Source organism: Bombina bombina, chromosome 2, assembly GCF_027579735.1.
Source record: "Bombina bombina isolate aBomBom1 chromosome 2, aBomBom1.pri, whole genome shotgun sequence".
Lineage (NCBI taxonomy): Eukaryota > Metazoa > Chordata > Amphibia > Anura > Bombinatoridae > Bombina > Bombina bombina.
This window is the reverse complement of record NC_069500.1, coordinates 429,073,133-429,090,900: the sequence shown is the minus strand read 5'-3', so window position 1 is coordinate 429,090,900 and position 17,768 is coordinate 429,073,133. Positions and strand designations below refer to the sequence as shown.

At 42.7% G+C, this 17,768-nt stretch overlaps 1 protein-coding gene across 1 annotated transcript in view; it reads left to right on the top strand.

The window, feature by feature from the left end:
* Positions 1-15,537, top strand: part of UPB1 (beta-ureidopropionase 1) — a 74,485-nt gene extending 58,948 nt beyond the window's left edge. The window contains exons 9-10 of the mRNA XM_053701989.1: positions 14,794-14,948; positions 15,266-15,537. Coding sequence (XP_053557964.1) covers positions 14,794-14,948; positions 15,266-15,349 — 239 coding nt within the window. The 3' untranslated portion in view covers positions 15,350-15,537. The remainder of the gene's footprint in view (positions 1-14,793; positions 14,949-15,265) is intronic.
* The last annotated feature ends 2,231 nt before the right edge of the window (positions 15,538-17,768 follow it).

The following is a 17,768-nucleotide window of genomic DNA, read 5'->3' as shown; positions in this document are numbered from 1 at the left end:
GTTGAAACCCCATTAGATGATATTTTGGATAGAATTAAGGATCTCAAGCTGGCTAATTGTTTTATTACCGATGCCGCTTTTCAAATGGCTAAATTAGCGGCGAAAAATGCAGGTTTTGCCATTTTAGTGCGTAAGCGTTATGGCTTAAATCTTGGTCTGCTGATGTGTCATCAAAATCTAATCTTTTAGCTATTCCGTTTAAAGGTAAGACCCTATTCAGGCCTGCATTGAAGGAAATCATTGCTGACATTACTGGAGGTAAAGGGCATGCCCTGCCTCAGGATAAGACTGTTAAGATGAGGGCTAAACAAAATAATTTTCGTTCCTTTCAAAACTTTAAAGGAGGACCCTCTACTTCTTCTTCCGCCACAAAGCAGGAGGGGAATTTTGCTCAATCCAAGTCAGTCTGGAGACCTAACCAGGCCTGGAATAAAGGTAAACAAGCCAAGAAGCCCGCTGCTGCTACCAAGACAGCATGAAGGGGCAGCCCCCGATCCGGGACTGGATTTAGTAGGGGGCAGACTTTCTCTCTTCGCTCAGGCTTGGGCAAGGGATGTTCAGGATCCCTGGGCATTAGAAATTGTGACCCAGGGGTATCAGCTGGAATTCAAAGATTTTCTCCCAAGAGGGAGATTTCATCTTTCACGTTTGTCTGTAGACCAGACAAAAATAGAGGCATTCTTACGCTGTGTAAAAGACCTCTATACCATGGGGGTAATTTGTCCAGTTCCAAAACTAGAATAGGGACAGGGGTTTTACTCATCTGTTCGTGGTTCCCAAAAAAAGAGGGAACTTTCAGACCGATTTTAGATCTAAAGTGCCTAAACAAATTTCTCAGAGTCCCATCGTTCAAGATGGAGACTATACGAACAATTTTACCAATGATCCAGGAGGGTCAATATATGACCACTGTGGATCTGAAGGATGCGTATCTTCACATACCTATCCACAAGGGTCATCATCAGTTTCTAAGGTTCGCCTTTCTGGACAAACACTATCAGTTTGTGGCCCTCCCCTTCGGGTTGGCCACAGCTCCCAGAATCTTCACAAAGGTGCTAGGGTCCCTTCTGGCGGTTCTCAGGCTGTGGGGCATAGCAGTGGCGCCATATCTAGATGATATTTTGATTCAGGCGTCAACTTCTCATCTGACCAAATCTCACACGGACATCGTGTTGGCATTTCTAAGAACTCATGGTTGGAAAGTGAATATAGAAAAAAAGTTCACTAGTTCCACTAACAAGAGTTCCATTCTTGGGAACTCTGATAGACTCGGTAGACATGAAAATATTTCTGACGGAGGTCAGAAAGTCAAAGATTCTAAATACTTGCCGAGGATTTCAGTCCATTCCTCGGCCATCAGTGGCTCAGTGTATGGAAGTCATTGGATTAATGGTAACGACAATGGACATCGTTCCGTTTGCACGCTTTCATCTCAGACCACTGCAGCTGTGCATGCTCAGACAGTTGAATGGGGATTATGCAAATTTATCTCCTCAGATAGATCTGGATCAAGAGACCAGAGACTCTCTTCTTTGGTGGTTGTCACAGGATCATCTGTCCCAGGGAATGTGCTTCCGCAGGCCAGCATGGGTAATAGTGACGACGGACGCCAGCCTCTTGGGCTGGGGTGCAGTCTGGAATTCCCTGAAGGCTCAGGGTGTTTGGACTCAGGAGGAGTCTCTCCTACCAATCAATATTCTGGAACTGAGAGCAATATTCATCGCACTTCAGGTGTGGCCTCAGTTGGCTTTGGCCAAATTCATAAGATTCCAGTCTGACAATATCACAACAGTAGCATACATCAATCATCAAGGGGGAACAAGGAGTTCTCTAGTGATGATAGAGGTTTCAATGATAATCCGATGGGCGGAGGCTCACTCTTGCCATCTATCAGCAATCTATATCCCAGGAGTAGAGAACTGGGAAGCGGATTTTCTAAGTTGTCAGACTTTTCATCCGGGGGAGTGGGAACTCCATCCGGAGGTGTTTGCATCATTGATTCGTCAATGGGGCACACCGGAATTGGATCTGATGGCATCTCGCCAGAATGCCAAACTTCCTAGTTACGGGTCCAGGTCAAGGGATCCCCAAGCTGTACTGATACATGCTCTAGCAGTACCTTGGTTGTTCAACCTGGTTTATGTGTTTCCACCATTTCCTCTCCTGATTCGTGTGATTGCAAGAATCAAACAGGAGAGAGCTTCGGTAATCCTAATAGCGCCTGCATGGCCACGCAGGACTTGGTATGCGGATCTAGTGGACATGTCCTCTCTGCCACCGTGGAAACTTCCTTTGAGACAGGACCTTCTCATTCAAGGTCCGTTCCAACATCCAAATCTAAATTCTCTGCAGCTGACTGCCTGGAGATTGAACGCTTGATCTTATCTTATCTAAGCGGGGATTCTCTGAGTCGGTCATTGATACTTTGATTCAGGCTCGCAAGCCTGTCACTAGAAAGATTTACCATAAGATATGGTGTAAATATCTTTATTGGTGCGAATCCAAGGGCTACTCATGGAGTAGGGTTAGGATTCCTAGGATTTTGTCCTTTCTCCAAGAAGGATTGGAGAAGAGGTTATCAGCTAGTTCCTTAAAGGGACAAATTTCTGCTTTGTCAATTCTACTACATAAGCGTCTGGTGGATGTCCCAGACGTTCAGTCTTTTTGTCAGGTTTTAATCAGAATCAAGCCTGTATTTAAACCTATTGCTCCGCCATGGAGTTTTAATTTAGTTCTTAATGTTCTTCAAGGGGTTCCGTTTGAACCCATGCATTCCATAGTTATTAAGCTTTTATCTTGGAAAGTTTTGTTTTTAGTTGCTATCTTTTCTGCTCGAAGAGTTTCTGAGCTTTCTGCGTGACAATGTTATTCACCTTATCTTATTTTCAATTCTGATAAGGTGGTTTTACGTACTAAACCTGGATTCCTTCCTAAGGTTGTTTCAAATAAGAATATTAATCAGGAAATTGTTGTTCCTCCTTTGTGTCCTAATCCTTCTTCTAAGAAGGAGCGTCTGTTACATAACTTTGATGTCGTTCGTGCCTTGAAGTTTTACTTACAAGCGACCAAGGATTTCCGTCGAACATCTTCTCTATTCGTTGTTTATTCTGGAAAGCGTAGAGGTCAAAAAGCTATGGCTACCTCTCTTTCTTTTTGGCTGAAAAGCATCATCCGCCTGGCATATGAGACTGCTGGACAGCAGCCTCCTGAAAGGATTACGGCTCATTCTACTAGAGCTGTGGCTTCCACATGGGCTTTTAAAAACGATGCTTCTGTTGAACAGATTTGTAAGGCTGTGACTTGGTCCTCCCTTCATACTTTTTCCAAATTTTACAAATTTGATACTTTTGCTTCTTCTGAGGCTGTTTTTGGGAGAAAAGTTCTTCAAGCAGTGGTGCCTTCCGTTTAGGTATCTGTCTTGTCCCTCCCGTTCATCCGTGTCCTGTTGCTTTGGTATTGTATCCCACAAGTAAGGATGAATTCATGGACTCGTCGTATCTAGTAGAAGTAAAGGAAATTTATGCTTACCTGATAAATTGATTTCTTCTACGATACGAGTCCATGGCCCTCCCTGTTTTTTTAGACAGATTATATTTTTTCAAAACTTCATTCACCTCTGCACCTTTTAGCTTTTCTTTTCTCTTCCTATACCTTTGGTCGAATGACTGGGGGTGGAGAGAAAGGAGGAGCTATATATACAGCTCTGCTGTGGTGCTCTTTGCCACTTCCTGTTAGCAGGAGGATAATATCCCACAAGTAAGGATGAATCCGTGGACTCATCGTATCGTAGAAGAAAACATAATTTATGCTTACCTGATACATTTATTTCTCTTGTAGTGTGTTCAGTCCACGGGTCATCCATTACTTATGGGATATATTCTCCTTCCCAACAGGAAGTTGCAAGAGGATCACCCAAGCAGAGCTGCTATATAGCTCCTCCCCTCACATGTCATATCCAGTCATTCGACCGAAACAAGACGAGAAAGGAGAAACTATAAGGTGGAGTGGTGACTGGAGTTATAATTTTAAAATTTAGAACCTGCCTTAAAAAGACAGGGCGGGCCGTGGACTGAACACACTACAAGAGAAATAAATTTATCAGGTAAGCATAAATTATGTTTTCTCTTGTTAAGTGTGTTCAGTCCACGGGTCATCCATTACTTATGGGATACCCATACCAAAGCTAAGTACACGGATGATGGGAGGGACAAGGCAGGAACATTAAACAGAAGGAACCACTGCCTGTAGAACCTTTCTCCCAAAACCAGCCTCCGAAGAAGCGAAAGTGTCAAATTTGTAAAATTTGGAAAAAGTATGAAGTGAAGACCAAGTTGCAGCCTTGCAAATCTGTTCAACAGAGGCCTCATTCTTAAAGGCCCAGGTGGAATGAGCTGTAATTCTTTCAGGAGGCTGCTGTCCAGCAGTCTCACAGGCTAAACGTATTATGCTACGAAGCCAAAAAGAGAGAGAGGTAGCCGAAGCCTTTTGACCTCTCCTCTGTCCAGAGTAAACGACAAACAGAGAAGAAGTTTGTCTAAAATCTTTAGTTGCCTGTAAGTAGAACTTCAGAGCACGGACCACGTCCAGATTATGCAAAAGACGTTCCTTCTTAGAAGAAGGATTAGGACATAATGATGGAACAACAATCTCTTGATTGATATTCCTGTTAGAAACAACCTTAGGCAAAAACCCAGGTTTAGTACGCAGTACTACCTTGTCTGAATGAAAGATCAGATAAGGAGAATCACAATGTAAGGCAGATAACTCAGAGACTCTTCGAGCCGAGGAAATAGCCATCAAAAACAAAACTTTCCAAGATAAAAGCTTAATATCAATGGAATGAAGGGGTTCAAACGGAACACCCTGAAGAACTTTAAGAACCAAGTTTAAGCTCCACGGAGGAGCAACAGCTTTAAACACAGTCTTAATTCTAGCCAAAGCCTGACAAAAGGCCTGGACGTCTGGATTCTCTGCCAGACGTTTGTGTAAAAGAATAGACAGAGCTGAAATCTGTCCCTTTAGCGAACTAGCGGATAAACCCTTTTCTAAACCCTCTTGTAGAAAAGCCAATATCCTAGGAATCCTAACCTTACTCCATGAGTAACTCTTGGATTCGCACCAATATAAATATTTACGCCATATCTTATGGTAAATTTTTCTGGTCACAGGTTTCCGAGCCTGTATTAATGTATCAATAACCGAATCCGAAAACCCACGCTTTGATAGAATCAAGCGTTCAATTTCCAGGCAGTCAGCCTCAGAGAAATTAGGTTTGGATGGTTGAAAGGACCCTGAATTAGAAGGTCCTGCCTCAGAGGAAGAGACCATGGTGGACAGGACGACATGTCCACTAGGTCTGCATACCAGGTCCTGCGTGGCCACGCAGGCGCTATCAGAATTACCAATGCCTTCTCCTGTTTGATCCTGGCAATCAGTCGAGGTAGCAACGGAAATGATGGAAACACATAAGCTATGTTGAAAACCCAAGGGGCTGCTAATGCATCTACCAGCACCGCTCCCGGGTCCCTGGACCTGGATCCGTAACAAGGAAGCTTCGCGTTCTGGCGAGATGCCATGAGATCCAGATCCGGTTTGCCCCAACGACGAATCAGTTGAGCAAATACCTCCGGGTGAAGTTCCCACTCTCCCGGATGAAAAGTCTGGCGACTTAGGAAATCCGCCTCCCAGTTCTCTACGCCCGGGATGTAAATCGCTGACAGGTGGCAAGAGTGAGACTCTGCCCAGCGAATTATCTTCGAGACTTCCAACATCGCTAGGGAACTCCTGGTTCCCCCTTGATGATTGATGTAAGCCACAGTCGTGATATTGTCCGACTGAAATCTGATGAACCTCAGTTTTGCTAACTGAGGCCAAGCTAGAAGAGCATTGAATATTGCTCTTAATTCTAGAATGTTTATTGGAAGGAGTTTCTCCTCCTGAGTCCACGATCCCTGAGCCTTCAGGGAATTCCAGACTGCTCCCCAGCCTAGAAGGCTGGCATCCGTTGTTACAATCGTCCAATCTGGCCTGCGAAAGGTCATTCCTTTGGACAGATGAACCGGTGACAACCACCAGAGAAGAGAATCTCTGGTCTCCTGGTCCAGATTTAGCAAAGGGGACAGATCTGAGTAATCCCCGTTCCATTGACTGAGCATGCATAGTTGCAGCGGTCTGAGATGCAGGCGCGCAAATGGCACTATGTCCATTGCCGCGACCATTAAGCCGATTACCTCCATGCACTGAGCTACTGATGGGCTTGGAGCGGAATGAAGGACACGGCAAGCATTGAGAATCTTTGATAACCTGGACTCCGTCAGGTAAATCTTCATCTCTACAGAATCTATAAGAGTCCCTAGAAAAGGAACCCTTGTGAGTGGTAACAGAGAACTCTTTTCCACGTTCACTTTCCACCCATGCGACCTCAGAAATGCTAGAACTATCTCTGTATGAGACTTTGCATTCTGAAAACTTGACGCTTGTGTGACAGACCCTTCTGTCAGGACTGAAAGAGTTAACTGTGTTTAGCTTTAAGAATCTAATTTCTAAAGACAGGTTTTCTGGCCTCAGCTATTGTGTGCTATAATTACATTTAAGTAATAAACAGGCCATTGTTTAATCACCCTCAGAGAACAGACGCTAGGTGATAAGACAAGCCAAATGTGTTTAAGTTGTTATCTGCCTAAGTAAAGTATTTAAGTAATATAATTCTATTGTATCATGTCAAGGGCGCTTCTCCCTTTTATCTAATGTACAACATTCTTTCAACCCCCATCTGAGGGGGGGTCAAAAACCTGTATAAATCTGTGTGCTGCCTTCAAATAAAGTTGTCATTCTGTTTTAAACCTGAAACTGGCTGGGTTGTGAATTGCTGATTGTCTATGCAGGACATTGTTCATCTGGGGTTAACCCTTGGTACACAGTTGGTACCGTAACATTGGTGGCAAGCGACGGGAGAATCCTTATCGCCCAGAAGAGCAACTACACAAGCCAGTAACCTCAGGAAGAGGGGGATTATTACAATACTGACTAAGATGGAAAGAGTACCAGGGACAGAAGGAACCAATGGGCCCAGCATAGCAGACAGAACCCCCGCAGAAGCAAGCTTTGATCGGGCGGTTAAAATAAGACTGGCACATTATGGCCCCAACCCATCTGCCGAAATTATCGACCGGGTCATAGCAGCTGTGGAGGCCAACCTACTTCGCCAAAGCGGCGCTGCAGCAGCCCAAGTCACAGCAACCCCAGTGGAAAAGGGAAAAGTAAATTTTGCAGCTTTTAAAAACTTCCTGGAAACAGAAGGAGAGATTGATGGGTACCTTGCGGATTTTGAGAGGCAATGTGCACTACACAAGGTACCCGCAGAGGACTGGGTCATGATATTATCTGGAAAATTATCCGGCCGGGCCAGAGAGGCTTTTCGGGCCATTCCAGATGAGGAAGTCAGGGATTATAATACTGTAAAAGAGGCTCTGCTCTCCAGGTATGCGGTTACACCGGAGGCATACCGGAGGCGGTTCAGAGACACTGTTAAATTAGCTGGAGATTCCTACCTTGAGTGGGCATGTAAGGTGCACCGCACAGCAGCTCACTGGATAGCGGGGTGCCAAGCCGTATCTGGGGAAGAGGTGCTGCAGCTATTCCTGTTGGAACATTGCTTCGACAAGTTACCCGCAGGAGTTCGAGAGTGGGTTCGGGACCGTAAACCCTCCACCCTGCATGAAGCAGCTCGCTTGGCAGATGAGTATACGGATGCCCGCAAACTGGACACTGCTACCACTAAGCCCCCTGCTAGAGTGGAGTACAGACCCCCAGTCACCCCAGCAGCTGCCAGTTACCAACCCCCAGCGCACCGCTATACTACACGGCATCCGGCCACGAACTACCCTCAGAGAGCCCGGTTCAATTCGCGGGGCTACTCACAACCTATTCGGTGCTTTGGATGTAAGCAACTAGGGCACAAAAGACCAGAGTGTCCCCTAAACGCAGCGAACCAAGCACAGTCCTGGAGAAGACCCGCTAGCGGAATCCCACGTAATCCTTAGCCTGCGGCCCGCTACGTAGAGGCGCAAGAATGCTGGGGCATCCTACATGAGGCAGACCCCGTGCAAGCTGCCCACCGGAATAACCGGCAACTGGTTAAAGTGAATGGGAAGGAGGTCAGTGGTCTACGGGATACTGGTGCTACCATGACCTTGCTTCGAAAGAACTTGGTGTCTGAGAAACAGCACACAGGAGACACTGTGGCTGTGAGGGTAGCAGGGGGCACTGTGTTCCGCCTGCCTGTTGCCAGGGTGCATTTGGATTGGGGAGGGGGCGCTAGACCTGTGAATGTGGGGGTCATGAAGGATTTACCAGCTGATGTTCTCCTTGGAAATACCTTGGTCCCCCTTGTTTCTGCCTATGCTCCCATGGGTCCCGCTGATGTTAACCCTGTGACTACCCGTGCTCAGATCCGTGCAGCAGAGACTGACCCCCCTGCTGCTAAGCCCCAGGACGCTGAGCTCAGTAAATCTCTATCCGCTATTGATATGTGGGAGTCACGTTACAATGCGCTGATGAAGGAGAAGAGTCACGTAGAGGATAAAATGGTCACGTTAAATAATCATGTAACAGTGCTAGCGGGAGAGAAGAGGAGTGCAGAGGAAAAAGCACGTTTAGAACAGGAATCTCTGCTAGACAAGCTGCACCGACAGACTGCAGAAAACACCAGCTTGAGAGTGGAACATGAAACATTAAGGACAAACTTAGTGACACTGGAGGAGAAGCTGACGCTGGCTCATAGGGAGGTGCAGCAACTCAAGGGCACCCTATGTCAGTATGAAGGGATTGTGGATATCTATAAAGAGCAGGTACAAAAACCACGTAAAGAAGCCGATGATATTTTGAAGGACTGTTTAGCCCTAGTCGGGGCACTGAAGAGGTTGAACCCTTATTTATACAGACAGGGATTCTCTCTCATAACGGGAATACAGATGGATTGTCCCAGCAAACTGACATGCCTACCACCTCCTAGTCCGGTCATCCCCAGGTTGACCCGCAAAAGGGTCAAGCCGGGTCTGCCGGAGTGTTCCACAAGGGGGGAGCTATGTGACAGACCCTTCTGTCAGGACTGAAAGAGTTAACTGTGTTTAGCTTTAAGAATCTAATTTCTAAAGACAGGTTTTCTGGCCTCAGCTATTGTGTGCTATAATTACATTTAAGTAATAAACAGGCCATTGTTTAATCACCCTCAGAGAACAGACGCTAGGTGATAAGACAAGCCAAATGTGTTTAAGTTGTTATCTGCCTAAGTAAAGTATTTAAGTAATATAATTCTATTGTATCATGTCAAGGGCGCTTCTCCCTTTTATCTAATGTACAACATTCTTTCAACCCCCATCTGAGGGGGGGTCAAAAACCTGTATAAATCTGTGTGCTGCCTTCAAATAAAGTTGTCATTCTGTTTTAAACCTGAAACTGGCTGGGTTGTGAATTGCTGATTGTCTATGCAGGACATTGTTCATCTGGGGTTAACCCTTGGTACACAGTTGGTACCGTAACAGCTTGTATCAGAATGTCGTCTAGGTACGGAGCCACCGCTATGCCTCGTGGTCTTAGTACCGCCAGAAGTGAGCCCAGAACCTTCGTAAAAATTCTCGGGGCCGTGGCTAACCCGAAGGGAAGAGCCACAAACTGGTAATGCCTGTCTAGAAAGGCAAACCTTAGGTACCGATAATGATCTTTGTGAATCGGTATATGAAGGTAAGCATCCTTTAAGTCCACTGTGGTCATATATTGACCCTCTTGGATCATGGGTAGGATGGTTCGAATGGTTTCCATCTTGAACGATGGTACCCTTAGGAATTTGTTTAAGATCTTTAAGTCCAAGATTGGTCTGAAGGTTCCCTCTTTTTTGGGAACCACAAATAGATTTGAGTAAAATCCTTCTCCCTGTTCCGATCGTGGAACTGAGTGGATCACTCCCATGATTAAGAGGTCTTGTACACATTGTAGAAATGCCTCTCTCTTTACTAGGTTTGTCGATAACCTCGAAAGATGGAACCTCCCTTGTGGAGGAGAGGTTTTGAAATCCAGAAGGTATCCCTGAGATATAATCTTTAACGTCCAGGGATCCTGCACATCTCTTGCCCAAGCCTGGGCGAAGAGAGAAAGTCTGCCCCCCACTAAATCCGTCTCCGGATAGGGGGCCCTGTCTTCATGCTGTCTTAGGGGCGGGAGTAGGCTTTCTGGCCTGCTTGCCCTTGTTCCATGACTGGTTGCCTTTCCAACCCTGTCTGTAACGAGCAGTAGTTCCTTCCTGTTTTGGAGCGGAGGAAGTCGATGCTGCTCCTGCCTTGAAGTTACGAAAGGCACGAAAATTAGACTGTTTAGCCTTTGGTTTGGCCCTGTCCTGGGGAAGGGCGTGACCCTTACCTCCCGTAATGTCAGCAATAATTTCCTTCAAGCCGGGCCCGAATAAGGTCTGCCCTTTGAAAGGAATGTTAAGTAGCTTAGACTTGGAAGTTACATCCGCTGACCAGGATTTAAGCCAGAGCGCTCTGCGCGCCTTTATGGCGAATCCGGAATTTTTAGCCGTAAGTTTGGTTAGATGTACTACGGCATCTGAAACAAACGCATTAGCTTGCTTAAGGGTTCTAACTTTACTCAAGCCTCATCCAATGGCTCTGTGCGAATCGACTCTTCAAGAGACTCAAACCAGAATGCCGCTGCAGCCGTGACAGGCGCAATGCATGCAAGAGGCTGTAATATAAAACCCTGTTGAACAAACATTTTCTTAAGATAACCCTCTAATTTTTTATCCATTGGATCTGAGAAAGCACAGCTATCCTCCACCGGGATAGTGGTACGCTTGGCTAACGTAGAAACTGCTCCCTCCACCTTAGGGACCTTCTGCCATAAGTCTCGTGTGGTGGCGTCTATAGGGAACATTTTTCTAAATATCGGGGGAGGGGAAAAGGCACACCGGGTCTATCCCACTCCTTACTAATAATTTCTGTAAGTCTTTTTGGTATAGGAAAAACGTCAGTACACACCGGTACCGCATAGTATCTATCCAACCTACACAATTTCTCTGGAATTGCCACCGTGTCGCAATCATTCAGAGCCGCTAATACCTCCCCTAGTAACACACGGAGGTTCTCAAGCTTAAATTTAAAATTTGAAATTTCTGAATCCGGTCTCCCCGGATCAGAACCGTCACCGACAGAATGAAGCTCACCGTCCTCATGTTCTGCAAATTGTGACGCAGTATCAGACATGGCTCTCGTGTCATCAGCGCGCTCTGTCCTTAACCCAGAGCTATCGCGTTTGCCCCTTAATTCGGGCATATTATATAATACTTCTTTCATAACATTAGCCATATCATGTAAAGTGATTTGTAAGGGCCTAGATGTACTTGGCGTCTCAATCCTACGCATCTCCCGAGCGGGAGACGCAGGTACTGACACGTGAGGAGAGTTAGGCGGCATAACTTCCCCCTCGTTGTCTGGTGATAGTTTCTTTATCGGTACAGATTGACTTTTATTCAAAGCAATATCAATACAATTGGTACACATCGTTCTATTGGGCTCCACATTGGCTTTTGAACCTGATGAACAAACAGTTTCCTCTGAATCAGACATGTTTAAACAGACTTAGCAATGAAACTAGCAAGCTTGGAAATCACTTTCAATAAGTGTACAAGCAATATAAAAAACGCTGCAGCGCTTCAAAAATACAGATATAATTAAACAATTCTTAACAAGAAGTGTATTATTAGCAGAGGATTGCACCCATTAGCAAAAGGATGATTAACCCCTCAATAGCCAAAACGGATAAAACAGATAGATAAAAATTTAACGCTTTTAATCACAGTCAAGCACACTGTCACAGATCTGCTGTGACTGATTACCTCCCTCACAAATGAATTTTGCAGACCCCTGAGCTCTCTAGAGACGTCCTGGATCAAGGATGAAGAAGCAGGAAGACTGTGCTAGAATTTTAACTGCGCAACAAGGCGCTAAAACAAGGTCCCTCCCACTCCTATCACAACAGTGGGAGCCCTGATATAACGGTTTCCATGCAGAAAAATATGTTAGCCATGTGGAAAAAAATCATGCCCAAAGAGATTTATCACCAAAGTACCTCACAAAAACGAATAACATGCCAGTAAACGTTTTATTAAAAAAACATTTTCCAATGTCATGCAAAGTTATCACTAAGCCTGCTACCAGTCGCTACCACTGCAGATAAGGCTTAAGTATTATTTCAGTTTTAACAGTATTTTCTCAGTCAAATTCTAGTCCCTAGAAAATAACTTGACTGCGCATACATTTATCAGCCTGATACCAGTTGCCACTACTGCATTTAAGGCTGTACTTACATCATATGGTAACAGCAGTATTTTCTTAGTCAATTCCATTCCCAGAAAATAAAGTACTGCACATACCTCATTAGCGGAGGACCCCGCATGCTATCCCCAGTTTCTGAAGTTACCCCACTCCTCAGAATGTCGAGAACAGCCAGTGGATCTTAGTTACGCATGCTAAGATCATAGAAAAAAACGCAGGCAGTTTCTTCTTCCAAATACTGCCTGAGATAGAAAAACAGCACACTCCGGTGCCATTTAAAATAACAAACTTTTGATTGAAGAATAGATAAGTAAAAACTCCAGCTCCTCTCGCGACCTCCTTCTTTGTTGAGGGTTGCAAGAGAATGACTGGATATGACATGTGAGGGGAGGAGCTATATAGCAGCTCTGCTTGGGTGATCCTCTTGCAACTTCCTGTTGGGAAGGAGAATATATCCCATAAGTAATGGATGACCCGTGGACTGAACACACTTAACAAGAGAAATCAATTTATCAGGTAAGCATAAATTTCCTTTTCTTTCAATTCTAAGGGCTCGATTTATCAAGTTCTTTGCCTCTCTGAGACTGAGTCATTAGACCGCTGCTTCCTAGCCACTTCTCCACCCCTTAGGTGGAGAATTTCAATCTCCCCGGTCTCATCCGACCTGAGAGATTGACAGCTCCTGCCCCTGCGTGATTAGTTGTGCACGGGCGGGGGGCATTGCACGTGAGCGCAAAATAGCGCTTGCGTGCAATGTTAAATTTGCATGGGGAATTCAGTCTGCCAGCGTGAGCTGCGGCGGATAGGGGCGCATATGTACCCCCCTGTCCGCTGTAGCTTGATAAATCGAGCCCTAAGTGTGGTAACATAGTTCACGAACAGGGAAATACAAGATTTTGTTGCATTTTATACAAATCAGAATCTAAATCACAAAAGAACCATTCTAAAACTTACTTTGTCACCAGAGCCCAATCATAGTAACTGAAGTTAGGCAAAGCAAATCCTGCTTTCATTATACTGTATATTGTTGCATTTTATTTCTAATTATTCGAGATGTTTTCCCTTGCCATATAAATAAAGGTATAGCTTTGTTTAACCTGATGTCTCTTTCCTCCAATATTAATGCAAGCATTTGTAAAGGGTAAATCATTTTTGGTTGAACAATCATTTTTATTATATTTATTCTACCTGTAAGTGATATTGGTAATTTCTTCCAACATTTTAATTTTTTAGATATGTCTTTAATATTCAGATTGTACCATTTACTGGGATTTATAGAAATGTTAATGCCAGGATACTTAAAATAATCTGTTTTTTTCTCTAAAACCATGATTTTTTCTTATTTTATTTTTCCTTTTAGCAATACAATTTCTGATTTTGTTTTATTGATCTTAAATCCTGCAAATGATTGAAAATTGTTCAGTATCTTTATTATTTTAGTAAGGTTCCCTTCTGGTTATATATATATATATATATATATATATATATATATATATATATATATATATATATATATATATATATATATATATATATATATATAAGTACCGGGTCATCAGCATTTAATGCTAAATGTAGATTTGTACCTGATGTATTTATACCCTGTATTTTTATTTTCTAATTCATATTGCTAAAGGCTCTATTGCTAGGTTATACAATAGAGGTGACAAAAGGGCAGCCTTGTCTTGTTCCCTTATATAGATATATTAAATTGGAGATTTCTCCATTTATTATAATTCTTCCTGTTAGTGTTTTATATAAAACTTTAATCCTGTTTATAAATGTATCTCCTATGTTAGTTCTTTCTAAAACATTAATTAAATGATCCGATATTAATTTATCAAACACTTTTTATGCATCTATTAAAATTAATTCTGGGTCTTCAATGTTAATTTCCTATGTAGACTCCCTTTATTCATCTGTATTACTATGAGGACTTTTTTTTTATATTTTCTTGTGAAGATCTTTTATAAAACCTGTTTGGTCCTTACTAATTTAAACTTTTTAACTAACTGAATACGATTTGCTAATTTTTTCGTCAATATCTTGTAATTTGTATTTATAAGCATCTATTTTCTCTTCTTGCTTACCCTGTTTCAATAAAACATATTAAGCATATTAGAGAGCTAGTAAGATGCTTGGGGTATTTTGCTTATTCCAATATGTTATACAAATTGAATAATGTTTTGCAAGAAGCTTATTTAATAACATAATATTCTGCAGGGAGAATTATACTGTCCTTAGTGGTCCTTTAAACATTTTCTTGATTGAAGCCTGGTTGATCCGTAATTTTTAAGATTGTACTGAGCACTCTTCCAATCAATAAAGAAGTGTTTAATTTAGTACATATTCTTATTTTAGAAAACAAGTGAATAGGATATTTACTGTTCTAGAGTGTGTGTTTGTTATTCAAGTGCCATATGAGTAAAACCAGGATCCTTATTATTGACTTACCTTTCTTTAGCTCATCATGACTTAGGCCATTTTTATGGCTCCAGCTATGTGTCTGCTCCTGACGGAAGTCGTTCCCCTGGATTAAACAGAGTAAATGATGGCCTGCTGGTGGCAGAGCTGGATCTTAATCTGTGCCGACAGACCGGTGACAAGTGGAACTTCAAGGTGAGACAATTCACAGCACACTTCATTTTTTTATTTTTGTGACACGCCAACTATTTTTCCCTTAGTGCAGTTAGTGTTGGAATTCCAAAAAAACAACTATCATTCTTTGCTTTTTGGAGCCTGCAATTTCTAGTAATAATAGTTAATACAGATTTTTTTTTCGAAAGCACAGTTACTGTTGGTCTTCACTACAATTATATATCACTACATATATTTAATGCAACAATCACACTTTCAGAGGATGATTATATTTGCAGTTTTTAGATCACTAGCAGATAAACACGTCAGAGGTTTAATATTTGTTCATGTGTTTGCAGATGACAGGACGCTATGAGATGTATGCAGAGGAACTGGCCAAGGCTGTGCGCCCAGACTTCCAGCCCAACATCATTCGAGAGTGATGATCATGTGCAATTACCATTCAATACTGTATATGGGATATAAAATATTTGCAGCACATACTTGAAACCGGGAAGCAATACTCACTTGCCCATGTATTTTCAGTCCAGGTGCAAAGTTGTTGAACTCATTTAAAGAAGGAACAGGAGAATAATATATGCATGTTAAATATACTTACTTTTCAAAATAATCTGTTATTTCTTATAAAATGTTTTTTGTTAACATTTTTTTTAAACACTTTGCACAGATTAGTCTGTGCCAGATTATGTTGTTCTTAGACACTGATACAGACCATGTCCTACAAAACTAGACAGGGGCACCAATCCTAGACAACTGTAAACTTTTTATGGATTGAGTATCAATCTTTTATGTTATAGTGTCAGCCAGTTCAGCTCCAGAGGATACACTCACAGGTTTTACAATTTAACCAGTTTTGTAAAAAGTAGAAATGTAAAATTGCTTCTTTGTCTTATGTGATGAAGGGATAACCTTTTATCTAATGTTACAAAGTGGCCATGCTAATACTTTGGCTGTTTTGTTTATCAATACAATGTGGCTAAAATATTCAAAAGTTTCTTTTAAGAACCTAATGCACATGACTAGCGAGTTTGCAATCAACATAAGATAGTGCTATTGTTGGAACGCAGAGCTCACTAGGAAATATGTCTTTGCTCATCCTAATTATACTCCCCAACAAAGACAGCCCATTTGAGCAGGTGCCAGATAGAAAACCCCAAATTTGAAACCTTACTTTCTCCAACATAGGTGTGTCCGGTCCACGGCGTCATCCTTACTTGTGGGATATTCTCTTCCCCAACAGGAAATGGCAAAGAGCCCAGCAAAGCTGGTCACATGATCCCTCCTAGGCTCCGCCTACCCCAGTCATTCTCTTTGCCGTTGTACAGGCAACATCTCCACGGAGATGGCTTAGAGTTTTTTAGTGTTTAACTGTAGTTTTTATTATTCAATCAAGAGTTTGTTATTTTGAAATAGTGCTGGTATGTACTATTTACTCAGAAACAGAAAAGAGATGAAGATTTCTGTTTGTATGAGGAAAATGATTTTAGCAACCGTCACTAAAATCCATGGCTGTTCCACACAGGACTGTTGAGAGCAATTAACTTCAGTTGGGGGAACAGTGAGCAGTCTCTTGCTGCTTGAGGTATGACACATTCTAACAAGACGATGTAATGCTGGAAGCTGTCATTTTCCCTATGGGATCCGGTAAGCCATGTTTATTACGATCGTAAATAAGGGCTTCACAAGGGCTTATTAAGACTGTAGACTTTTTCTGGGCTAAATCGATTCATTATTAACACATATTTAGCCTTGAGGAATCATTTTATTTGGGTATTTTGATATAATAATATCGGCAGGCACTGTTTTAGACACCTTATTCTTTAGGGGCTTTCCCAAAGCATAGGCAGAGCCTCATTTTCGCGCCGGTGTTGCGCACTTGTTTTTGAGAGGCATGGCATGCAGTCGCATGTGAGAGGAGCTCTGATACTTAGAAAAGACTTTCTGAAGGCGTCATTTGGTATCGTATTCCCCTTTGGGCTTGGTTGGGTCTCAGCAAAGCAGATACCAGGGACTGTAAAGGGGTTAAAGTTCAAAACGGCTCCGGTTCCGTTATTTTAAGGGTTAAAGCTTCCAAATTTGGTGTGCAATACTTTTAAGGCTTTAAGACACTGTGGTGAAAATTTGGTGAATTTTGAACAATTCCTTCATGTTTTTTCGCAATTGCAGTAATAAAGTGTGTTCAGTTTAAAATTTAAAGTGACAGTAACGGTTTTATTTTAAAACGTTTTTTGTACTTTGTTATCAAGTTTATGCCTGTTTAACATGTCTGAACTACCAGATAGACTGTGTTCTGAATGTGGGGAAGCCAGAATTCCTATTCATTTAAATAAATGTGATTTATGTGACAATGACAATGATGCCCAAGATGATTCCTCAAGTGAGGGGAGTAAGCATGGTACTGCATCATTCCCTCCTTCGTCTACACGAGTCTTGCCCACTCAGGAGGCCCCTAGTACATCTAGCGCGCCAATACTCCTTACTATGCAACAATTAACGGCTGTAATGGATAATTCTGTCAAAAACATTTTAGCCAAAATGAACACTTATCAGCGTAAGCGCGACTGCTCTGTTTTAGATACTGAAGAGCATGACGACGCTGATAATAATGTTTCTGAAGGGCCCCTAACCCAGTCTGATGGGGCCAGGGAGGTTTTGTCTGATGGAGAAATTACTGATTCAGGGAACATTTCTCAACAAGCTGAACCTGATGTGATTACATTTAAATTTAAGTTGGAACACCTCCGCATTCTGCTTAAGGAGGTATTATCCACTCTGGATGATTGTGACAAGTTGGTCATCCCAGAGAAACTATGTAAAATGGACAAGTTCCTAGAGGTGCCG